At 40.3% G+C, this 24,439-nt stretch overlaps 2 protein-coding genes and 2 non-coding genes across 8 annotated transcripts; all 4 read right to left on the bottom strand.

Annotated features, from left to right (window-relative positions):
• Positions 1-79: 79 nt before the first annotated feature.
• LOC109529391 (calpain-3) lies at positions 80-18,221 on the bottom strand. Of its 4 annotated transcripts, none has more exons than XM_019892754.1 (21): positions 17,824-18,216; positions 16,476-16,545; positions 15,735-15,853; positions 14,736-14,869; positions 13,989-14,160; positions 13,768-13,839; positions 12,661-12,752; positions 12,385-12,459; positions 11,793-11,844; positions 6,869-6,971; positions 6,129-6,286; positions 4,543-4,751; positions 4,291-4,333; positions 4,116-4,190; positions 3,976-4,036; positions 2,313-2,377; positions 1,713-1,781; positions 1,567-1,645; positions 1,187-1,303; positions 855-913; positions 80-777 (listed from the first exon to the last, which is right to left on the bottom strand). In XM_019892754.1, the coding sequence occupies exons 1-21, from the start codon at positions 18,106-18,108 to the stop codon at positions 751-753; spliced, it is 2,136 nt and encodes a 711-aa protein (XP_019748313.1). In that variant the 5' UTR covers positions 18,109-18,216; the 3' UTR covers positions 80-750. The 4 variants fall into 4 exon arrangements, with proteins under 4 accessions (XP_019748313.1, XP_019748312.1, XP_019748311.1 ...); XM_019892753.1 differs by having other exon boundaries at positions 6,869-6,980; positions 11,802-11,844; XM_019892752.1 differs by having other exon boundaries at positions 6,869-6,933; positions 11,755-11,844; positions 17,824-18,215.
• Positions 5,249-5,321, bottom strand: trnak-uuu (transfer RNA lysine (anticodon UUU)). The gene has a single exon. It is a non-coding gene; the product is annotated as a tRNA-Lys (tRNA).
• On the bottom strand, positions 5,494-5,566 carry trnak-uuu (transfer RNA lysine (anticodon UUU)). The gene has a single exon. It is a non-coding gene; the product is annotated as a tRNA-Lys (tRNA).
• Positions 18,222-19,197: 976 nt separating the features above from the next.
• On the bottom strand, positions 19,198-23,437 carry eif3k (eukaryotic translation initiation factor 3, subunit K). Of its 2 annotated transcripts, none has more exons than XM_019892757.1 (8): positions 23,239-23,437; positions 22,674-22,772; positions 22,486-22,606; positions 21,361-21,438; positions 21,189-21,255; positions 20,117-20,194; positions 19,398-19,523; positions 19,198-19,307 (listed from the first exon to the last, which is right to left on the bottom strand). In XM_019892757.1, exons 1-8 carry the CDS (start codon positions 23,298-23,300, stop codon positions 19,276-19,278), a joined length of 663 nt encoding a protein of 220 aa, XP_019748316.1. In that variant the 5' UTR covers positions 23,301-23,437; the 3' UTR covers positions 19,198-19,275. The 2 variants fall into 2 exon arrangements, with proteins under 2 accessions (XP_019748316.1, XP_019748317.1); XM_019892758.1 differs by having other exon boundaries at positions 21,361-21,435.
• Between the last annotated feature and the right edge of the window lie 1,002 nt (positions 23,438-24,439).

The following is a 24,439-nucleotide window of genomic DNA, read 5'->3' as shown; positions in this document are numbered from 1 at the left end:
TGAGGATAAGCGACGATCAGATAATGGATTTATGTTCCGACTGCATTGTGCTTAAGAATAGTGACAAGGCACAGCAGGGTTTCTTCTTGTGTTGTTTGCGTTTAATCGTCTCAATCACAAAACCTGACGATAAAAGCAAAAACGATGTCCTCCCCTCAATTATGGTGGTACAGCGTGCCCCTACGCAAATTATATGGCACAGCAATGTATTAAAAGATTTAAACTTCGAAGTGAAATAAAGTTTCTTCAGCTCGAAAGATGCTTCCCTCCCCATGGACATCAAGAGAAAGAGGGTCAAAGGCGTGAGCACAATTTAAAAGAGGCAGTGCCACATGTAGGGGAACACATAAAAATATTTGTTCCACCTTTTGAGAATGGAGGATACAGTAAAAGAACATGTAAGGTATTTATCATTTCACAGATTTTGTGTAATTAGAATGCAGTACAGTTAGTATTTGATATATATATATATATATATACTGTATATACACATACATACACACACACACACACTGTACTGTACATATACTCAGTCACAATAAAACAAAGCCTCATTAATCACAAATAATCATCAGAAGTTTTCAAAGCAGGCACATAGAAAAAGAAGCAGCGATGTTTCAATCATGGCCTGAACAATAAAAACTGTGCTTCATGTATCTTTCCGTCGGTGCAGCTATAGTTTACATGTGTAACATCAAGGCCTCACACATGCAGAGCAAACACTGGAGGATATCCCGTGACTCTTCTGCCTCAGTTGTAAATGGTCATGTGGAGCCACTGAAACACAACACAATTACTAGTTTTAAAAGCTTTAAATGTCAAACGTAAAAATAAATCCTGGAGGAATGACGTACTTGTCTGTAGTTTAATGAAATGCAGCCCATTCCCACCATGTCATATGCATGAAATTTGTCTGTTGGAGAAGCAAAAATGAAAGTGAGATGTGCAAGACAGTTTATAAGCCTTTAATCAGTGCTTTACCTGATTAATTTGCAAATGAATACACAATATGGACAAAAGTATTAGACCACGTACAGGAAGAAAACTTCTTCTGTGATGTCATCTAAACCACACGATTGCCCCCCCCCCCACACCATAATCCCACCACGATCGATTCATTAATTTAGGAGGAGCTGCGCCTCAATATTTGTCTGTATCGCATCCATTATAGTTCCAGTGTCCTTACGGATCATGCTCTCCAGTTTCATGACGAGGTACAGGAAGCCAGGGTAGCTGATGGTCATGTCCGACTCCGTGTACCTCAGGCCCACCAGCTGCATCACCAGGTCATCCACCACGATGCCTGCAGCCGACACATTGTATAGACAAGGCAGATTTGAGGGTTATTTGTCACTCCAAATAAGACGTTATGCAAGTTTCTGGACTAGCATCTCTTCAGACTGAGTCCTTCATCACATACAAGACGTTCGATCAAGGTCTGACTTGTGATGTTGAAATATTCACCATCTGTTGAGTATACAGTACTTGTTTGAAATTTTTGGGCAACTAGAGTCAATTAGCCCAGAACACTTTAATTTAAGTCTTCCATTAGCCTTCAAGTCATACCTGCGGCCTTCAGAGCGGGGGCCACTTCCTTGTACTCCAGACGTTGTGTCTTGTTCTTGTCGTATACCAGAAAGATGTCCTAAAATGAGGTTAAAGAGTGTGTAAAACGCGAAATCCTGCAGTCTTTAAATCCAACCTTGACTTACCGTCCACAACCGGATCTTGTCCCAGAGTGCTTGGAACTCTGACCATGTTAGCTGAGCAATCCCTTGACTCTGGAGGGAACATTGGTGTCAAGAAAATTCTCACATGAAATGAATTTTGAATCTGAGACTGAAAAGAGTCAGAGGATGGGGTTGAAGTTGGGGGTTGAGGATTTAAGTTCGGCTACCCATACACAATAAATTGAAAATCCTTGGTTTGAGAATCAGAGGCCGAATTCTCATTCATCCATCAATCCATTATCCAAACTGCTGAGCTTCACGAGGGGCGTGGGCGAGCTCGAGTTGTCAGCATTTTGTTTGTCTTGTCCTAGCTCTCTTCGGGCAGCAGGCGGGGTACACCCTGAACGGGTTGCAAGCCAATCGCAGGGCACACAGAGACAAAGAACAACCAAGAGTGATAAATTAACCGACTGCGCATGCTTTTGCAATGTGGGAAGAAACCGGAGTACCCGAAGAAAACAAAATTCTCATCTAATAAAGCTTTTGGAGTGACGGTTGAGGATTAGCTTGGAGTTCGGGTTTGGAGCCTAACCCTGAATCAAGCTTGTGTTTTTGCAAGTGTGTGAGTGTCTTTAAGGATACGTCCATGAGGACCACCAAGCTCTTGCAGTGTTCTAGAGCCAAGTTCTTCTCACTGCCTGCCAACACTGAACACAAGAGAACATTATAAAAAAAAAAAAAAAAAAAGTTAGTACATATTAGCTCAAGTACACAACATGATTTATGCACACAAGTTACACGCTTGGGCATGTCAGTCCGTCAGTCATCATTGTCTCATTATTTCAGGCTGGCCCAGTCCCGCGGTGGCTGCGACAGCCAATCGGCGACGAAAAAGTATTTACTATGTCTCACACACACACACACACACACACACACACACACACACACACACACGCACACACACACACACACACACACACACACACACACACACACACACACACACACGCACACACACACGCACACACACACACACACGCACACGCAAAAAAACAACAACCTCAAGAGACGCATGCACGTGGAATTGGTGAAATTAAAACAAAATAGTGCAATGCCATTGCACTCTATGGGACCAAAAGACATACAGCAATGTTTTGGTGTTTTGTTTTTTTTCAACTCGAGTTTGCATGTGCTGCACCTTCTCTCTCTCCTATGGTTGAGAGGAAATACATTTCATCTGTGCTGTATGTTGCACATAGAGTGCATTTGACAATAAAGTTGACTTGAACTTCCTGTGATGTAGTAAGTACGTTCTCAATGTCGATTGACTGTCGCCCAACGACGACAGACTTGGCTGGCCTGAAATAATGACGAAACGATGACCGACGGACAGACGTGCCCACCTCTGATGGTTTGTACATCATGAACACCAATGGTGTGGACACGTTTTACCAAACTGTGGCGACGGTTACGCTATAAACAACGCCACCAGATGGTACTGTTTCTCTTTACAACAACCTTTCACAGTTCCATTCCTATTTAATCACAAATTCATTCAAGAAAATCATGTGTAAAATTTCTCAGGCTGCTTATCACTTTTTTTAGATAATTGCCTTCACCCGTGTCTTACTTTCCTTCCATTGCTCCCTGTCCACAGATGTGCCAATATTTCTTGAAGAGGCTAATAATTTGTTTTGTTTGATTGATGTCTGTTTGCCTCTGTATTTTTTTTATAGTTTACTTTTTGTAAAGTGTAAAGAGTCTTTGATTTCTTTTGAAAAGCGAGAGATAAATTAAATGTATTGTTATTAGGCACGAATTCTGCCTGGCAACAAATTACCACTGACCAAGAATTATGTTGAACAGAGATTTTGGCAGGAATTTTGAGTGTTTTATGAAACAATCACCAAGTGTATTGTTCAAACAGTGCATAATGTTATAGTGGTTTCAACTTTTTTAAAATCCAGTCCAGTATAATTGGTCAGTGGAGTTATCAAAGTGCTATATAATTGCCCAAAATCTTTCGGTACATTTTCAACTTTTATTTACAATAAATTTTAATTCAAGAATTATTTAAAGTTTTATCTTATACGTTTTTCCTATATTTAAGCATAGTGCCAATGTTAAAATTGTGCATAATGATTTTGAAAGTACCTAATTATGTGAGGCAGGATGTCATGTCATCATTTGAAAGTTTCTCTGGGTTCTGCATAAAAGGCAAAGGGCAGATCAATATGTAACTGCGCCACTAATTTTGCAATATCTCTGCATGAAAGGGGCCACAAAGTAAGATTATGTCACTGACCTCCTCCCTGGATGGCCTCGGTCAGCAGGCTGTGAAGGTGATGTGGTTTGCAAAATCCTCTCTAGTGACATAAAGTATCCAAAATATTAATGAAATGTGAATATATTTGAAAACCTCTCAGTGACAACCGCTTTTCGAACCTTGTTGCAGTGCTTCTTGAAGAGCTGCATCATGGCTTTAAGCGAAGGGAGAGCTGCCTGATGGGGATAATGAGGCTGTTGGGAGAAATTAATCAAGTCAGAAAGAATTTTCATTATTCTATTGAAATTGCCAATGTGGCTAAAAGCCTTTCACTGTACAAAGTGCATAACTTACTGCAGTTATTGAAGTGAGGTCACGTGTGGGGTGTTGAGCTGGGCTGGAAAACACACAACAGACTTACTTTTCGATGTGAATATATCTAATTTATATATTCTTTGGTTGCGTTATTTAGCTAGATTGTCAACATGATGAACAAAAAGGCTCAATTACTTTACGGATTTTAGCAATAAGCGACAGGGCTCGGGCGCGATCTGAGACGCATCGCAAGGTTCGGTGTAAAATCAGATCCAAAGAAAAAGGACTCACGTGGCGGCGTGGCCTTGCTCGGTCAGTACCCGCAGCAGGAAGGCTCCCTGTTGATTGGGCTCGGCGGTAGACGGGATGATGACGTAGCGACCTGGCTGGAGGTGGCCACGGAGAACCACTTCTCGCCGCGATGAGTAGTAGCTGCTGCTCATCGCCGGCCGGAGCTTGCTCAGGTCTTCAGGTGACAGGTGGGTGCCCTCGTGAGGTGCCTGGAAGGGCCAAATAATAATTAGTCACCTCCTAAACAGGATGTTGAGCCCTGGACTATCCGATTAAAAGCCATATGTTCTACCGACTGAGATATCCAGTATCTGCACAAAAAAACAAACAAACAAAAAAACTTACAAGCGAGTCAGCAATGTAAAATGCCTGAACAAGGACATGAAATGTGGACCTTCAGATTAAAATTCTCATGCTCTACCGACTGAGCTATCCAAGACATAAAGCACTGCTGAGTGTGTATGAGATAGTGAGAGCATTGTGATTGTGAATCCAAGATTAATAGTTTGATGCTGTATAAACTGAAGTACACAGAGTCTGGAAAGAACCTGTGAATGTGTATTTGAGTGTGCATGTTAGACTGAGTGGGTGAGGCTGTATAAACTGAAGTACACAGAGTCTGGAAAGAAGTGTATTTGAGTGTGCATGTTAGACTGAGTTGGGTGACTTGTGATCATTATTCTGAGCACGAGGATTTAAAATGTATCGCCTGAACAGGGACTTGAACCCTGGACCCTCAGATTAAAAGTCTGATGCTCTACCGACTGAGCTATCCAGGCTCTGTGTGGACTTTCCAGACTTTCTTGGCAGACTCAAATGAATTCATTGTTTATGTACTTGAAATCAAGGACAAACGTTCTGAAGAGTCAATGTTATGACTCAGAACGATCAGCTGACAACAACAGAAAAATGTCTATTACGTAAAGTTAACGATTACCAGGTCAACTATATCGCCTGAACAGGGACTTGAACCCTGGACCCTCAGATTAAAAGTCTGATGCTCTACCGACTGAGCTATCCAGGCTCTGTAGGAGAGGACATCACCTAAATAAGGACCTGTAACCTGGACCAGCAGCTTAAGTGATGCTCTACCAACTGCGTGATGCAGTATTGACAATGCAAATGTGTGTGTGGATGACAAAGTGAGTGAGGGTTTAGTTTAGAAGGTGAGCGGCAAGATAGTGATTATCTTTAAGAACAAATGAAAGTGCCTGTATAGGTATTTGAATCCTGGACCTTCAGATTAAAAGTGAGATGCTCTACCAACTAAGATACATGGGGTCTTTCTTGATCATGTGAGTGTGTATGTAAGAGTGAGTGGGGTGGGGGGCGTTGTTAAGAGCAAGAGCGATGTAAAACGCATAATGCCTGAACAGGGACTTGAAGCCTGGACATTCAGATTAAAAGTGACGCTCTACCGACTGTGCTAACCAGGCTTTATGTCAATTCTGTGAGTGTGTACATTTAAGTTTGTGTGTGTGTGTGTGTGTGTGTGTGTGTGTGCGTGCGTGCGTGCGTGCGTGCGTGCGTGCGTGCGTGCGTGTGTGCGCGCGCGTAGTGTAGTGTGAGTGAATTCGCGTGTATACCGGGTATATGTGGAGAGCAATGGACAGGTCGATGCCTCTGCGTCGTTGAAATTTCTGCATGAGAGCCAAAATAAAGGCGCAGCGCGTGGGAGGCTCAGGTGATCCATGCTCCACTTGGGAGAGGACCAAGCCAAACTGTGGATTTTGCCAGAACCAACCTGAAACACAAACACACGCAGTATTTAGAAGCAAAACCCCACTGAAGCTGTTCCGTGACTCTGCATTAGAGGTCCCGATCCACCAGGTGACATCGAGAATCACAGATTTGTTTTTCCGAACTCTTTATAATATCCATAATATTATTTGTTTGTCTTCACATGAGAGTCCTGAGTTTTGATTTTCATGGAATGAATAATATAAAAGTAGTATAAAATGTTTACATCAACAATATTATTTGATTATCTTCACAAAGTTTTTGATTTTGACTTTTGAGGTCTTCACAATCAATGTCCTCAAATTACATTACAGTAGATCTTTTTTCTTCTTTTTTTTTAGCTTTGCTTCGAGACAAGAACATACAGTTTGCTGTTATGCGCAATGTGACTTGAAGAAATAAAAACCCTCGATCATATGAAAAATAAAAACAAATGTTCTTTTGTTATCTTGTCATATTCATATTGTCAACCCTTGCTTCAGGTCACTGGGATTAATGCAAAGATGCTCTGCAAAGAAATAAAGACTATTTCAAGCCTTGAAAGTTTTTCTTTTTCTTTGGTGTGTTTGTGTCTGAGTGTATTTACCCCCTTTGGGAGAGCCCCCGGCGGAGATATGTGGCACCCAAGTCCCATGATGCATTGCGCACGACCACGGTTGCACACTGGCATCGTTCTGAAGGTCGGCCAGATGACAAACCTCCATTGTCTCGAAGTTCTGCCGGAAGTCAGACACCGACATCCTGCACAAAACAGTGATTTTTTTTTTTCTCTCTCACTTCTTCACTGCTTTGCTTTCCATCATGTTCTCCTACTTTGATCATTTCTCTCTTACTTTCTTTCTCTTTCGCTTTCATAATCCTTTTATTTTGTTCAGTAACATCATATACCGTGTGATGTTATAGCACGTGAAAACTTGTTCCGCTTACCAGTGGAACTAATTTAAAATTCAAGACTTCAGCTTTGGTCTGTCTTGGATATTGTCTTGAGATTCAAAACTTGTCATTTTCTACTGTGTGTGCTGAAGCTCTGCTTTCCTTTCTATTATGTTCGTCCTTCCTTTCTTCCTTGTCCCTTTAATATTATTTGCTTCCTCTTCATCCCTTCCTTTCTCCTTATCCTCCTAAATCGCTCCTGATTTTTATCCTCTTTTGTATTTTTTTAATTTTCTTTCTCTTCTCTCCATCCTTCCATCCATTCTGTCTTTGCGACTTCCATTTTGATGTTTCTAAGGACTTATTATAATACTAACCTTAATCTTTTTTTTTTTTTAATAAACTCACCAGAACTCTCCGTCCTCCCGCTGGATTCGGTGCAGCCTCTTTTGCTCCTCGGCGCTCACAGTGTTCCACTCTGGCCTGCAAAAGCAGTTTTTGTAAAAGAAATTAATTAATATATAATAATAATAATAATAATAATAACAATAAATATTTCAGATTGCCTCCTGCATGAATGAATAAGGCTCAAAATTTGAGATACATGTTTTTGATTGGTTGTCGACTGTTTATCATACATAGCACTATAATAAGCATCTTTCGAGTCAGTAAAATGATGCAAACCCATTTCGGTCACTCCATGGGCCCAGCCACTCTGTGTTGCCCCACGGGTTGAGAATACGCACCAGGTCCACAGGTCCATAGGTGGTCTGCACCTGAGGGTTTAAATGTGAGTTAAACATGTCCATCTAAACTTTTGTAAAAATAAGACGCTAGTTACTGCTGTCATCTGGGTTAGCATTAGCTTAAGCAACACCGTTTCAACAGTGCGGGCCCACCGGATGAGGCCTTTTCTCTTGATATCCAACAAGTCTGTCGTGTTTGAAGAAACTGTACAATCAACAGCGAATTTAGAGTAGTTGATATAAACAACCATGTTGCATGATCGTAGTGCGGGTTTAATCTGATTAAGCGCTCTGTTTTTTGACATGGCGCCCTAGTCAGCACCTACGTTAACTGCCTAATGGGTTTGCACGTGCGTCCACTTTGGCGTTTGCTTATTTCTTTTCATTGGCCTGTGGGACAGTCCGATTTGATCCCTTCCAATTCTGCCTTAATTAACAAGAACAGAAGACAGATGTTTGTCAGTTAAACAGCATGTGGGAGTGGTTGATGGGGCAGTTTGGATTTAGTTATGTGAATTCTGCCAAGCAACAAGTGGCCATTTAGAGACATTTTTATCTTTCATTCATCCATTTTCCGATCCGCTTTATCCTCACAAGGGTCATGGGATGTGCTGGAGCCTATCCCAGCCGTCTTCACGCAGTAGGCGGGGGACATCCTGAACTGGTTGCCAGCCAACCACAGGGCAAACATAGACAAACAACCATCCGCACTCACAGTCACACCCAGGGACAATTTAGAGTGTTCCATTAACCTGGTGCGAATGCTTTTGGAATATGGGAGGAAACCGGAGTACCCGGAGAAAACCCACTCAGGCACGGGGAGGACATGCAAACTCCACATAGGAGGGTCGGAGCTGGAAACAAATTAGCAATAACATCATCATATCAGGCGAAGTGTATATCTCCCTAATTCAGTCTTTTGTATTTCTGTTCAAAGTTTTTTTTCCTCCTGTTTTGAGCAGCAAATGATTATCAACTGTCAAATTTACCAGACATTTAGAGATGATGAATAAAAACCCACAAGAAGTGACAAGCATCATTTTACCTTCTCCACGGCAGTCAGCGAGTAAGCATGTCTGAACATGATTCCCAGATCATTCCTGTACTCCACAGGACCCTACAGGGGAAACACATCCATTCAAAAACTCATTAAAAAAAAAGTCATGAGTCATATCAGATAATACAAGTATCTTCGGGTGGAGTTTTGGAGAAAAGGTGGCAGGATTAAAATCAAGATGTGACTTGACAGGCCTTGGCACCTCTCACCTGCGTGTTGGCACAGTTGATGAGCGCTCCTTTGGCTAGCAGCTCAGCCAGGAACGCCGGAAGCTCCCTGGGAAGCACGGCCACACTCAGAACCTCAGCCACCCCACCCGTCATGTCGACCATGGCCTCGTGAGGGAAGCCCATGTCCAGGGCGCGGTAGCCGCCTTTCAGCCTGGATCACACACAGAACACTGTAACTGTCAACTAGCTATCGTTTTGTGCGATCAAAATGAAAGGGCCCGCCACCAAATTTCATGTCGATTGGTCAAATTTGTATCCAAGGTTATCCATCCATCCATTACCCGAATCGTTTATCCTCACAAGGGTCATGGCCGTGCTGGGGCCGATCCCAGCTGTCTGCAGGCAGTAAGCGGGGGACACCCTGAACTGGTTGCCAGCCAATCCCAGGGCACACATAGACGAACAACAACACACTCACAATCACACTTCGGGACAATACAGGGTGTTCAATTAACCTACCATGTGTGATATTGAAATGATTTGGAAAATGAAATCTGGTAGGCATGTCTATCATGAATCGACTCACAATAACGTCTCAAGAAGACATGCCCCGAAAGAAAGACATTTTGGTTTGACGTGCATTTTTTTAGGGCCATTTTGCACATTTCCAGGCACCCTTCAAAGAGGGAGATTTTGTCTAATAACTGTGAAATGTTAACCATATATACTACTTGGCAAATGGGTGATGTTAGATGGCAAAACATTTGGAGGCAGACGGGTCCTCACTTGGCATAGGCCTTCTCGAGCAGGGAGCTCCAGAACTCTCGTTTTTCCGGTGAGCTGAGGTAGATCAGATTGTTTCCATAAGTCGGTAGCAAGTCGTCGATTCGGACGTCCTCCCACTGACCGTACTGCCAGAACTATGGAGGGCAAGAAGGGACATTATCTCACTGATCAATGAAACTTTACCCTTTCATACACCAATATTGATAACCTGTAAACTGATAACCTGATTAACTGTCCACTGTAGTAACCGCCGTCCCTGAACGGGTTAAACATTTGTTCGAAAATTATGTAATTCTTCAGAAAAAGATGTGTTCTGACAAGAATTATGTTCGATTTTTTTCTACATTAAAAATTCAATTTTTTCCCCCTCCTTTTAGAATAAAGTAAGAATTGGGGGGGGGTGTAAATGCCATTTTTATGTATTATGTTATTCAATATCTTAGTGTTTTGCAAAAGACAAAAATGTGTCATGTTATGAGACTGAATAATTTTTTTCCAGAAAAAGAGGCATTTTTAACAAGAATTGATATTTTTCTGAACAACAGTTTTATTAAACAAAAATAAAGTCATATTTTTTTATTTTAAAAACAATCTAATCTGAAAGAATTATGTTTTTTTAGGGGAAAAAGTCACGAGAATTAAAACAGTGTTTTGTTCAACATTAAAAAAAAGAAAAACTCCTCTAATATTTTACCTTCATTTCTCCAGATAAAATGACCCCTTTAGTCTAGAAAACATACGACTATACCCTCATAAACTTGCATCTTTAGTACCGGTACAACCTTCTCCCCCCCGAAATTACAACTCTATTCTATGTACAATTGTTTTTGCTTCTTTATGGTTTCCTGCGGTGCATATTGAAACAGGTTATGCCTGTGGTTAATGATCTCTCCCCTTGGCAACAGGATGTGTCACATTGAAACCTTATAAGGTTCATGTGAGCTTCTGCCAATCAAATTAACACAAAGTGAACACCAATAACAACATGGATGTGTTTACCCTGAAGATGAAGCTGCCATTGTATCCGTCCTGGAAGGTTTGTCCGGGAGGAACCACCTTGCGGAGCAGACGTTGGTGTACGGCCAGAGATGCGATGGCGGAAAGCAACCAGCAGTCACCTGAGGTAGCGGGAGAAGTTGAAGAAAAATAGCAGGAAGTTAAAATATTGCAGACTTTCCTCGACAGACACTTTCACAATGTTTTGAAAATTCACCTACCAAAGCATGTCTTTTATGAAAAGCCCGCACCCCCAAAAAATAAATAAATACAGTACATCTAAAAGTTTGATGGGGTAATCAGACTTACGACTGTAGTGGTAACGCGACCTACAAACGTTTGGTAGTCGATCATAAGCAAACCCACAAAAAAAGTCTCAATAAACTATGTATGAAAACATAGGAAGTCCGCCATTTTGGTTTGGAATTACAATTTTTGGGTTATTAAATAGGACATGAATGTTTGGAAGATGCAGCCCCCAAAGCCAGTTTATTTCAGCAACATGTCTATCACGAGTCAACCCACAAAAATGTCTCAAGAAGCTATGCCTGGGGAAAAAAAAACCCTAAACAAACAGGAATTCTGCCTTTTTGGGTTGAAGCGACCATTTTGGACATTTCCAGTTGTCCTTCAAAGAAAAACTTGCCCTAGACTTTCAGATTTAGTCCATTTGCTACCACATTTGGACCATGTATATGAGACGGATGGCAACACTAAATCGATTTAGTCTCCTTGTGCACTCACTTAGCTTTCCTTGACGGACGTCCAGGCGTGACGCTCCATCAACAGTGAACTGAGGCGACGAGCACAGCTCCTAGCATACAGGAAAAAGTGTACAGACGACCACGGTTGCACACTGGCATCGTTCTGAAGGTCGGCCAGATGACAAACCTCCATTGTCTCGAAGTTCTGCCGGAAGTCAGACACCGACATCCTGCACAAAACAGTGATTTTTTTTTTTCTCTCTCACTTCTTCACTGCTTTGCTTTCCATCATGTTCTCCTACTTTGATCATTTCTCTCTTACTTTCTTTCTCTTTCGCTTTCATAATCCTTTTATTTTGTTCAGTAACATCATATACCGTGTGATGTTATAGCACGTGAAAACTTGTTCCGCTTACCAGTGGAACTAATTTAAAATTCAAGACTTCAGCTTTGGTCTGTCTTGGATATTGTCTTGAGATTCAAAACTTGTCATTTTCTACTGTGTGTGCTGAAGCTCTGCTTTCCTTTCTATTATGTTCGTCCTTCCTTTCTTCCTTGTCCCTTTAATATTATTTGCTTCCTCTTCATCCCTTCCTTTCTCCTTATCCTCCTAAATCGCTCCTGATTTTTATCCTCTTTTGTATTTTTTTAATTTTCTTTCTCTTCTCTCCATCCTTCCATCCATTCTGTCTTTGCGACTTCCATTTTGATGTTTCTAAGGACTTATTATAATACTAACCTTAATCTTTTTTTTTTTTTAATAAACTCACCAGAACTCTCCGTCCTCCCGCTGGATTCGGTGCAGCCTCTTTTGCTCCTCGGCGCTCACAGTGTTCCACTCTGGCCTGCAAAAGCAGTTTTTGTAAAAGAAATTAATTAATATATAATAATAATAATAATAATAATAACAATAAATATTTCAGATTGCCTCCTGCATGAATGAATAAGGCTCAAAATTTGAGATACATGTTTTTGATTGGTTGTCGACTGTTTATCATACATAGCACTATAATAAGCATCTTTCGAGTCAGTAAAATGATGCAAACCCATTTCGGTCACTCCATGGGCCCAGCCACTCTGTGTTGCCCCACGGGTTGAGAATACGCACCAGGTCCACAGGTCCATAGGTGGTCTGCACCTGAGGGTTTAAATGTGAGTTAAACATGTCCATCTAAACTTTTGTAAAAATAAGACGCTAGTTACTGCTGTCATCTGGGTTAGCATTAGCTTAAGCAACACCGTTTCAACAGTGCGGGCCCACCGGATGAGGCCTTTTCTCTTGATATCCAACAAGTCTGTCGTGTTTGAAGAAACTGTACAATCAACAGCGAATTTAGAGTAGTTGATATAAACAACCATGTTGCATGATCGTAGTGCGGGTTTAATCTGATTAAGCGCTCTGTTTTTTGACATGGCGCCCTAGTCAGCACCTACGTTAACTGCCTAATGGGTTTGCACGTGCGTCCACTTTGGCGTTTGCTTATTTCTTTTCATTGGCCTGTGGGACAGTCCGATTTGATCCCTTCCAATTCTGCCTTAATTAACAAGAACAGAAGACAGATGTTTGTCAGTTAAACAGCATGTGGGAGTGGTTGATGGGGCAGTTTGGATTTAGTTATGTGAATTCTGCCAAGCAACAAGTGGCCATTTAGAGACATTTTTATCTTTCATTCATCCATTTTCCGATCCGCTTTATCCTCACAAGGGTCATGGGATGTGCTGGAGCCTATCCCAGCCGTCTTCACGCAGTAGGCGGGGGACATCCTGAACTGGTTGCCAGCCAACCACAGGGCAAACATAGACAAACAACCATCCGCACTCACAGTCACACCCAGGGACAATTTAGAGTGTTCCATTAACCTGGTGCGAATGCTTTTGGAATATGGGAGGAAACCGGAGTACCCGGAGAAAACCCACTCAGGCACGGGGAGGACATGCAAACTCCACATAGGAGGGTCGGAGCTGGAAACAAATTAGCAATAACATCATCATATCAGGCGAAGTGTATATCTCCCTAATTCAGTCTTTTGTATTTCTGTTCAAAGTTTTTTTTCCTCCTGTTTTGAGCAGCAAATGATTATCAACTGTCAAATTTACCAGACATTTAGAGATGATGAATAAAAACCCACAAGAAGTGACAAGCATCATTTTACCTTCTCCACGGCAGTCAGCGAGTAAGCATGTCTGAACATGATTCCCAGATCATTCCTGTACTCCACAGGACCCTACAGGGGAAACACATCCATTCAAAAACTCATTAAAAAAAAAGTCATGAGTCATATCAGATAATACAAGTATCTTCGGGTGGAGTTTTGGAGAAAAGGTGGCAGGATTAAAATCAAGATGTGACTTGACAGGCCTTGGCACCTCTCACCTGCGTGTTGGCACAGTTGATGAGCGCTCCTTTGGCTAGCAGCTCAGCCAGGAACGCCGGAAGCTCCCTGGGAAGCACGGCCACACTCAGAACCTCAGCCACCCCACCCGTCATGTCGACCATGGCCTCGTGAGGGAAGCCCATGTCCAGGGCGCGGTAGCCGCCTTTCAGCCTGGATCACACACAGAACACTGTAACTGTCAACTAGCTATCGTTTTGTGCGATCAAAATGAAAGGGCCCGCCACCAAATTTCATGTCGATTGGTCAAATTTGTATCCAAGGTTATCCATCCATCCATTACCCGAATCGTTTATCCTCACAAGGGTCATGGCCGTGCTGGGGCCGATCCCAGCTGTCTGCAGGCAGTAAGCGGGGGACACCCTGAACTGGTTGCCAGCCAATCCCAGGGCACACATAGACGAACAACAACACACTCACAATCACACTTCGGGACAATACAGGGTGTTCAATTAACCTACCATGTGTGATATTGAAATGATTTGGAAAATGAAATCTGGTAGGCATGTCTATCATGAATCGACTCACAATAACGTCTCAAGAAGACATGCCCCGAAAGAAAGACATTTTGGTTTGACGTGCATTTTTTTAGGGCCATTTTGCACATTTCCAGGCACCCTTCAAAGAGGGAGATTTTGTCTAATAACTGTGAAATGTTAACCATATATACTACTTGGCAAATGGGTGATGTTAGATGGCAAAACATTTGGAGGCAGACGGGTCCTCACTTGGCATAGGCCTTCTCGAGCAGGGAGCTCCAGAACTCTCGTTTTTCCGGTGAGCTGAGGTAGATCAGATTGTTTCCATAAGTCGGTAGCAAGTCGTCGATTCGGACGTCCTCCCACTGACCGTACTGCCAGAACTATGGAGGGCAAGAAGGGACATTATCTCACTGATCAATGAAACTTTACCCTTTCATACACCAATATTGATAACCTGTAAACTGATAACCTGATTAACTGTCCACTGTAGTAACCGCCGTCCCTGAACGGGTTAAACATTTGTTCGAAAATTATGTAATTCTTCAGAAAAAGATGTGTTCTGACAAGAATTATGTTCGATTTTTTTCTACATTAAAAATTCAATTTTTTCCCCCTCCTTTTAGAATAAAGTAAGAATTGGGGGGGGGTGTAAATGCCATTTTTATGTATTATGTTATTCAATATCTTAGTGTTTTGCAAAAGACAAAAATGTGTCATGTTATGAGACTGAATAATTTTTTTCCAGAAAAAGAGGCATTTTTAACAAGAATTGATATTTTTCTGAACAACAGTTTTATTAAACAAAAATAAAGTCATATTTTTTTATTTTAAAAACAATCTAATCTGAAAGAATTATGTTTTTTTAGGGGAAAAAGTCACGAGAATTAAAACAGTGTTTTGTTCAACATTAAAAAAAAGAAAAACTCCTCTAATATTTTACCTTCATTTCTCCAGATAAAATGACCCCTTTAGTCTAGAAAACATACGACTATACCCTCATAAACTTGCATCTTTAGTACCGGTACAACCTTCTCCCCCCCGAAATTACAACTCTATTCTATGTACAATTGTTTTTGCTTCTTTATGGTTTCCTGCGGTGCATATTGAAACAGGTTATGCCTGTGGTTAATGATCTCTCCCCTTGGCAACAGGATGTGTCACATTGAAACCTTATAAGGTTCATGTGAGCTTCTGCCAATCAAATTAACACAAAGTGAACACCAATAACAACATGGATGTGTTTACCCTGAAGATGAAGCTGCCATTGTATCCGTCCTGGAAGGTTTGTCCGGGAGGAACCACCTTGCGGAGCAGACGTTGGTGTACGGCCAGAGATGCGATGGCGGAAAGCAACCAGCAGTCACCTGAGGTAGCGGGAGAAGTTGAAGAAAAATAGCAGGAAGTTAAAATATTGCAGACTTTCCTCGACAGACACTTTCACAATGTTTTGAAAATTCACCTACCAAAGCATGTCTTTTATGAAAAGCCCGCACCCCCAAAAAATAAATAAATACAGTACATCTAAAAGTTTGATGGGGTAATCAGACTTACGACTGTAGTGGTAACGCGACCTACAAACGTTTGGTAGTCGATCATAAGCAAACCCACAAAAAAAGTCTCAATAAACTATGTATGAAAACATAGGAAGTCCGCCATTTTGGTTTGGAATTACAATTTTTGGGTTATTAAATAGGACATGAATGTTTGGAAGATGCAGCCCCCAAAGCCAGTTTATTTCAGCAACATGTCTATCACGAGTCGACCCACAAAAATGTCTCAAGAAGCTATGCCTGGGGAAAAAAAAACCCTAAACAAACAGGAATTCTGCCTTTTTGGGTTGAAGCGACCATTTTGGACATTTCCAGTTGTCCTTCAAAGAAAAACTTGCCCTAGACTTTCAGATTTAGTCCATTTGCTACCACATTTGGACCATGTATATGAGACGGATGGCAACACTAAATCGATTTAGTCTCCTTGTGCACTCACTTAGCTTTCCTTGACGGACGTCCAGGCGTGACGCTCCATCAACAGTGAACTGAGGCGACGAGCACAGCTCCTAGCATACAGGAAAAAGTGTACAGATGTCTGTAAGTATGTTTAAAAAAAAGTGTGCTACTGTACTACGAGGCTTACAGCCAGGTTCCTACTTGTCCCAGTTGTGTGTGCTGTGTTCTTGCTATACAAGTCTTTCTGGTAGTATAGAGTACCATATAGTAAACTACCGGTATTTAAAGTGCTCCCTTCATTGCACCACAAGGAAGATCAAAGTTTTCAGAATCTGAACTGACATTGCCATATCACATATGAATTTATGCAAAAAAAAAAACTCACTCAGAACTCAAATCACCTTACCCGATTGAAATGCCAACACCCCTTAACAACACCAGCAAACAATATGAAACAATCTTTAAATAAGACAAATTGCACCCTACACTAGTCTAGTTTACAAATATATACACTAATAACATATTTAACTAAAATGTAAATGTGAAGGTGCATCATGATTTCATCCTTTTCTGTATTGGATTTGTACAATACAATACAATTGCATTGTAAATCGAGAAGGCAGATGGAGCTGAAAATATAACTTTCGGTTACATTAATGTGAAATATTTGTGCAGGTTATTTTCTCCACCAAACCAAATTGTTGTGTTCTATCTAAATAATACATTTCACATTTGATAACTTAAAAGACATCTAAATTTAACAGGAGAATGATAACTACATTCGCATGTGCAATACATGTTTCATACACACGGGTAAGTTATGTTAATATTAACACAATGTTGTCACTACATTATTCCAAGACGTCAATATTGCAGTGATAGTAAAAAAAAAAAACTGATTATCCAAGGATTTTACAGACCAATAGTAATTTATACACCAATAGTATGAGAAAAAAATAGTCTCCTGAAGTAGCATTAATTTTGTTTATCTACTTTTGTCATTCATATGCAGCTTACCTTGCAACATTTTCCAATTTGTGGACACCACACTGGGTTTATGTATGTTTAAGGTAGCTGGGTACAGTTTTACACACACACTCATGCACGTACACTCATAGGCTACTGCTATAAATTTTACACCGTATTGTATCATCGTTAAATCTATCCAAAAATGTTGAAACCCTATTGCTCAGTCTTTGTTTTCTGCTTGAGAAATGTTATGCTGGTGTGCTCTTTGCCCACATCCTGTTCACTACCTGGGGGCTGAATCCCTCTTCTCCATGAAACTCAGCGACGCCCCTGGGGTTTATGTATGTGATATCTTCTATTTGTATACTTTTTAATATTTGTTTGCATGTGTGAATAACCGAATAATGTAAGTGGTTGACCTTGGGCCGCTTCCACTTGACGCCGGCCTTCATCTCGAGCTCTCCGAGTGGGAAATGATAGTCGACGAAGAGCCCGTCGCGGCCCACCGCCATCCTCTCTCCGTTGACGTCGGCGTCGCTGGCGCGCACGCCCGGGTCGTCCGCCGCCAATAGTTCCGCGAGCCAGCGGCGCGACTGGGAGCCCAGCAGCTCGTCGGAGCACGCCGAGCTGGCGTCGTCGTCGTCCGGCGGCGGGGGTTGCAAGGAGCCCTCCGACTCGCAGGGCAAAGTCGGCGACTTCTCCATCTCTAGGGTACGGTGCAGGGGACGACAGGAGAGTAGAGTTGGCCAGCTCAACTTGGTTCTTGTTTCGGGTGTCGTTCAACAAAGAACAACCCGCCCTCAAAGTAGGTACGTCTCACCTGAGCGTGGGCGGATGACGTCCCTGTCTAGTTTGCAGCCGCTTTTGAAATTTGAACTGCTGTAGGTTGTTTAGGCAAATCAAAATAGGAAATTAATCTATAAATATCATCCAAGTTATACTATGAGGTAAAAAGTTCAAATTTAAAAAGTCATATCGTGAGCGGGCAAAAATAATTTGAAAAGATGAAAGATTCAATATTGTTGTCACACCCCCCATGACTTTTCCTCATACTTTATAATGGCCTCTTTGTTTTCAAATGAAGGCTCCCCATTTTCTCTTTCTACAATTATGATTTTGGGCCCACACATTATGTCTGCAGTTTTTGTAGAATTGGCTTTACCTTTTGACTCTTGTAAAATGAACTTTTCCCTCATACCTAATTGTCATAAGTCACACCTATTTATTTTATAAATCTGCCCGCCACTCCCTTATGGATTTTCCCAATACTATATTAGCTTTGTAAAATTATACCGCACCTCATGACTTTTTTCCTCCAATATTGACTTTATTCTTGTAACCCTGACATTCTCTTAAAGTTGTTTCCCTCCTGACTTTGTCTAAATTTACAATGCTGTTGTTCTTTGCAAAGGATGACTTTTTCCTTATACTTTTTTTCCATGCAAGATTCCCTATTTGACTCTCATACTATTTAATTGTATTCTTGCAAAATGACAACTTTGTACAAAAGTACGTTCTCGCAAGACAGTTTCAAAATTTTGCCATGTAAGGTTTCTTTTCACAACTGAATATTTAACTGTGCCACATCTGATACTCTTTCACTTTGATTCTTAGGTATGTTGTTCAGAAACGTCAGGTTAATAATCCACTTTCATATCATGGACGTTACAACTACCTGCAATGTGTGTGTGTGTGTGTGTGTGTGTGTGTGAGAGAGAGAGAGGGAGAGAAAGAGAGGGAGAGAGAGAGAAGATGAAATCATCACATTAAGATGAAAAAAGGACAAACAAGACTGGAAATTATAATTTATTTTTATTATGTGTAAAAGTGTGTAAATGACCGTGTTTACTCTATGGATGTGTGTGCATGTGTCACTGGGATGTGGCCATGATGCTCGACACGCCTGTGCAAAAAGAAGACAGAAAGAGGATTTTTTTTTTAGTGATGTTTAGAGAACAAAAGGGTAGACATCTCCTCATGTTGTGGTACTGACTCTCAAAGTCGATCTTCTCAACGATGTTCTTGGGCTTGACACTCTCCTCTTGGTTGAAGACAAAGATCTGTCCGTCCTCCGTCTCTGTCCAGTTATACTTGTTCATCCACACCTTGACCTGTGTGTCTGCAATGTGACACACGCGTATCAAAACCAAAGTGTTAACGTGGTAATCTGATTTACTGTGGCTATTTGACCTACAAACAGAGGTGGGAGTACGTCACATTGCGCAATTGTCAAGTTACCATGGGAAAGAAAAAAAAAATCAGGCAAGTGGAGTCTTCGCCAAATTTTAAGCAAGTCGAGTCAAGTCATGACATAGTTGTAAGTGAAGTCATACAATCTTGCTCAGTCAGAATATTTATTGGCGTGTTAAAAACATATTTTCACTGATCATAACCCAAAAAAGTACATTTAAGCTCAAAATGGAAACACAAAAAAGTACAACTCTAAAAATGAAACAATTTAAGAGTATGAAGTTAATTTATGTACACTGATATTCAGATGTATTTTTTACATACGTGAGTGCATTGAGTTGAAGTCAAAGTCAAGTTGAGTTTTCAAAAGTTTTGTTTGATTTTAGCGATTAGCCAAGGCAGGGTCATTTTGAGGGGCTTTTTAATGCACGTTCATGACTTGGGAAAAAAAAAAAATATCACAAGCTGGGGCACTCGTAAATTCCAAGTACCACCCACTTACTGTACTTGGATTGAACTTACCCAATGGGTCTCCCAGCATTTCGGCCAACAGGCGGCGCTCTATCGTCTGGTAGGTGATGCCCACCACATGGCAAATGACTGCACAACAAACACACTTCATTTGCATTGTCAAAACATCACTTTTTAATTTGCCTATTATTGACACAATTTGTGACGGTATTTTTATACATCATTCACTGAAAATTGCACATTTTTTAATATGTAAAAAATAGGACTTAATTTGTAAAATTACATACCGTAATTTTAATATTTATGTATATTCTTGCACAGTCTTTTTTTGCGTGGTGTTTAGGTTTGATTGTACAAATAACTTCTACAACTTTATTCTCTTATATTTATGACTATTTGTATGAAACAATGCCTTATTTTCATTATTTTAAACAAACATCACTGAAAATCACAACCGTTTCCATGTAAGAATTATGCCATTTCCACATAAAATTAGAAATTACTTGAACTATTAGCTATTTATTCTTCCCCGCTTAATATATAATAGAGGCGCAACGATTAAGCAACAAATAATATTTTTGATCATTGATAAAACCTGTAGATACCGTTTTTAACTTAAAAAAATTGTCCCAATTCCTCAGAATTGCAGCTTTGCAACAGTAAATATTCTCCAATATAGGTTGTGCTCCATGATAGCAGACTGATAATCTTTGTGTCGAATCAAAATAAAACATTAGTTTTACTTTGAAAAACAATGATAAATTCTGTTGTCGATTTCAGTTACGTTATGGACCAAACTAGTCAATGAATCAGAACCGTTCACGGCACTTTTAATTTGTAATAATGTCCCTTTGTTGAATTAAACGATGGAATTTAAAATGTGTTTACTTCTTCAGATTCATTAATTAACAAAATAATCAACCGATTAACCGCAATTATGAACATAATCGTTAGTTGGAGCTCGAATATATAATAACGTGCATAATAATAATACATTTTTTATGACATTCAATAATATTACGTCTATATGATATTCAAATTAGTGTCATAAAAATGTTTTTTTTAAACGTTCAAATTCTGCATTTGCATTTTGTATTAATTACCGGTACTTTTAGAAACTCACACTTGCGGACCGAGTCTTCAAAGCCAGTAATTCCATCGATAAGCTCCCGGTTCTCCTCAAGACTTGACTGTGAGGAACAGAAAAAAAGCTTTCTTTAGTCACGTTATAATTTTTTCTTCAATTAAAAAAAAATTTTTTTTTTTTTAATCCAGCAGCCGTGTGCACGCGTTACCCAGAAGCTCTGGAAGTGGCAGGTTTCCAGCAGGTTTCCAAGGTAGAGGATCTGCCTGATGGGGCGCTCCTCTTGCTGCGACACTGTAGTCAAGGAAATGGACCCCCCCAATCCAACTTTTGTCACGAGGACACAATATAGGAAATATCATTTTTCTTAACCCCAAAATCCCAATACATACAATTGCCGACAGAATTACTGCATTTGTATTTGTAGTTAGATTCAACTTCATCCTCATTGTTATTTTGAGTGAGGTTGTAAGGGCACATCAAAGTGAACATCACCCAAAAAATTCACACTTCTAAAAGTATCCCAGACATTTCCTAACAAATTCTTGGAAGGTTGTAGGGACACGTGCAGGTAGTAGCTTCTTGTTTTACGACTAATTTAGGGCATTCTTTTTTGGTGAGAAATTATTGGGGTATTTTATAAATACAATGCCAAATATATAAATGGGTCTTTCAAAAATAGTTGGTTATATTGGTCGAGTCCACTACATTTTGCAATATCATAAAGTAATATAAAGGTAATAGTTTTCAGTTAACAGAGTATAATGTCAGTGATGGACTAATTATATCGAAGTGCTTTTTGTACAAATCCAAGTAAATCTTTGTACGGTTGAAAAAGTAATGTAAGGTAACCCAAAATGTCAGTTTCCGACTACTAGTGAATTCATTTGAAGAATTGTTGGCCAAAACAACGAATTTCCTATGAGCTTGTCAGTAACCCATACTGGCAGTTAACTACTAATGAGCGAATTAACTTTTGCATTTAATCCTACTAAATTCATAATCATTTTTGTACAAAATCCTAAATAAGTTTGCGGTTGTGAGTCCTTTTTTTATGAGTCACATGTTTAAAGTAAACCCAAATGTCATTTGCTACCACAGTACTAACACCACCTGTTGGTTAACAGAGAATGTTAAAAAAAAGCCCAAACATTTCATTTTCCTACAAAGAGTTTCGCCTTTTGTACAAATTGCATCCCCGCAACACCTCGTTCCAGAGCTTTAGTTGAGTACTGTCATGAAAAATAATGTTTAATATTTGTACAAAATGTTACTGAACTTTCACAAAAGCGCATGAACCTGTCAAACAAAATCGTAACTCGTACCAAGAGGATACGTGTGTCTGGTCGATCATGCACTTGCATAGCGTGAAGTCTGTGTGGGGCAAGTTGGTGAGTGCCTTGAGCAGGATTTGGGAAGTCACGGTGGTCTGAAAGTAGGCTGGGTTGAACTGGTACCTTGCAGAAACCACATGACATTGTGACGCCGTTACAAAATTACACATGTTATCGATTTGGGACTCACAGCTTCAGAATGGCCAGGTTGGCCTCCAGGTCGTATGCGTTTTCCCGGGCTTGCGTCTCCACATAACGCTCCAACGTGGACAAGTTTTCTGGGTTGTATCTGACATTTGACGGGACAGTGGAAATAATTACAAATCTTCAATAATAACGTGAAAGCGTCATAAGGGCTAATCACTTCATGAAAAATTTTGTACTAGATTTGGAAATCATTAAAAAATAAAACGTCCCCAAAATTTGTCCGTTTTGTACAATTAAAAAGTATTTTTGTTCAAAATATGCTAGCTCCAATTCAGTAAATGTGTTTTAATTCAATTCATAAGCATATGGATGCAGCTAGCACAAAAACAGATGTATATAGAGGGAGTCCAAATTGAACATCGATCTGACGATAATGTCCATAAAAACCCGAGTGCAAGAATAATTTTCGAGAACAGTTACTATTATTTTAATTAAAAGTGAAAATTGAGACATGTCTGTGCTTTTAAAGCCAGTGGGTAAAAAAAACGTAGCTAGCATTCCCGTTAGCATGCAGCTACTCTCAATGTAGACCGAGCAAACCTTCGTACCTATCGATTCCTCGCAAGAGTTTGGCCACGTTCGCTTTCATCTGCTCGAAAGTCGACGACATTTTCGTCCGAAAAACGAGGAAGGCTGATGCAGCTTGAAGCACGAATTCAATCCCCACACGTGGAGCTAAAACGGACACAGGTGAAGAGAAAAGAGAGTCGGAAGGGAAAGAGCATCGGGCCGGAAAAGAGACGCCATCAGGGCGGAAATGGAATGCCCTGAGTGGGGAAACAAGTGGTAGGAATTATAGCGCTAGTAACACAAGTAACTTAAACTGCGAAAAACTCTCGACACGTATCTAAGGCAGATGACAGTGACGTTACTACCACATGGTGATTCAAACATATCAGAGTATAATCAAATTTCTCAAACACAAAATGTCGAAAATATATTTTTATTCTTGGATTTCTATCGAGCTTTCTCGGTTATCATAATGTCCACTAGAGGACAGCAAATACACGAGGCAGCGTTCGTTTTCACGTAAGTCGGTTTGTTCCTCATTGTGTTTTCACCCAATATGGATCATAATATGTTTGTATTTTATGTCTGGCATTTTATTTATCCGTTTTTAATTATGTACTATATTTTGTAATTGTTTATTTTTTTCAAATGTTTGTTCACTTTTGTCTAATGTGTTCCCCAATGTTTGTACATGTTTAACCCCCCAATATATTTGTTTTTTCTCATATTTGTATGTATTGAGCAATATTTTCTCATAGTTCTATATATTTTCGTTGTATTTTATATTGTTGTCTAATGTGTCTAACAATATTTTTTAAATCACATAGTATTGTGTATTTTAAAATATATGTATTTAAAATGTTTAAATAACTGTATTTGTTGCCCTCCCACAATAGTTAGGGTATTTGTCCAATAGTAATGTATGTGTGTATATATATATATATAGAGAATAAGCGGATCAGAAAATGAATGAATGAATAACTGAGTGATTTTTGGGGGCATGTGTGTGTGTGTGTGTGTGTGCGTGCGCGCGTGCGTGCGTGCGTGCGTGCGTGTGTGTGTGTGTGTGTGTGTGTGTGTGTGTGTGTGTGTGTGTGTGTGTGTGGTTCGGGGAGTCTATATTCTTTATTGACTGTGATGTGCAGCGCTTTGTGTAGTGCAATGCAATCGGCAGTTTAATGTGCAGTGTGTTACAGTGGGTGGAATGCAGTGCCATATACTAAATCACTCAATGTGATT

Source organism: Hippocampus comes, unplaced genomic scaffold, assembly GCF_001891065.2.
Source record: "Hippocampus comes isolate QL1 unplaced genomic scaffold, H_comes_QL1_v1.1 scaffold72, whole genome shotgun sequence".
In the NCBI taxonomy this organism is placed as follows: Eukaryota; Metazoa; Chordata; class Actinopteri; order Syngnathiformes; family Syngnathidae; genus Hippocampus; species Hippocampus comes.
The sequence above is the reverse complement of the archived record's forward strand: the minus strand, read 5'-3'. Positions and strand labels throughout refer to the sequence as shown.

Bases quoted from the DNA above. Each gene is read 5' to 3' on its own strand.
- eif3k (XM_019892757.1), bottom strand. From the start codon at position 23,300: ATGTCGTCGACTTTCGAGCAGATGAAAGCGAACGTGGCCAAACTCTTG. The intron at 22,607-22,673 runs GTGAGTCCCAAA...GGTTTCTGCAAG, and splicing joins AACCTGGCCATTCTGAAGCT to GTACCAGTTCAACCCAGCCT. The intron at 21,256-21,360 runs GTAACGCGTGCA...TGTTCCTCACAG, and splicing joins GCCACTTCCAGAGCTTCTGG to TCAAGTCTTGAGGAGAACCG.
- LOC109529391 (XM_019892754.1), bottom strand. From the start codon at position 18,108: ATGGAGAAGTCGCCGACTTTGCCCTGCGAGTCGGAGGGCTCCTTGCAA. The intron at 4,752-6,128 runs GTATACACGCGA...TGGCCCTTCCAG, and splicing joins TTGCTCTCCACATATACCCG to GCACCTCACGAGGGCACCCA. The intron at 1,646-1,712 runs GTAAGTCAAGGT...ACCTCATTTTAG, and splicing joins ACAAGATCCGGTTGTGGACG to GACATCTTTCTGGTATACGA.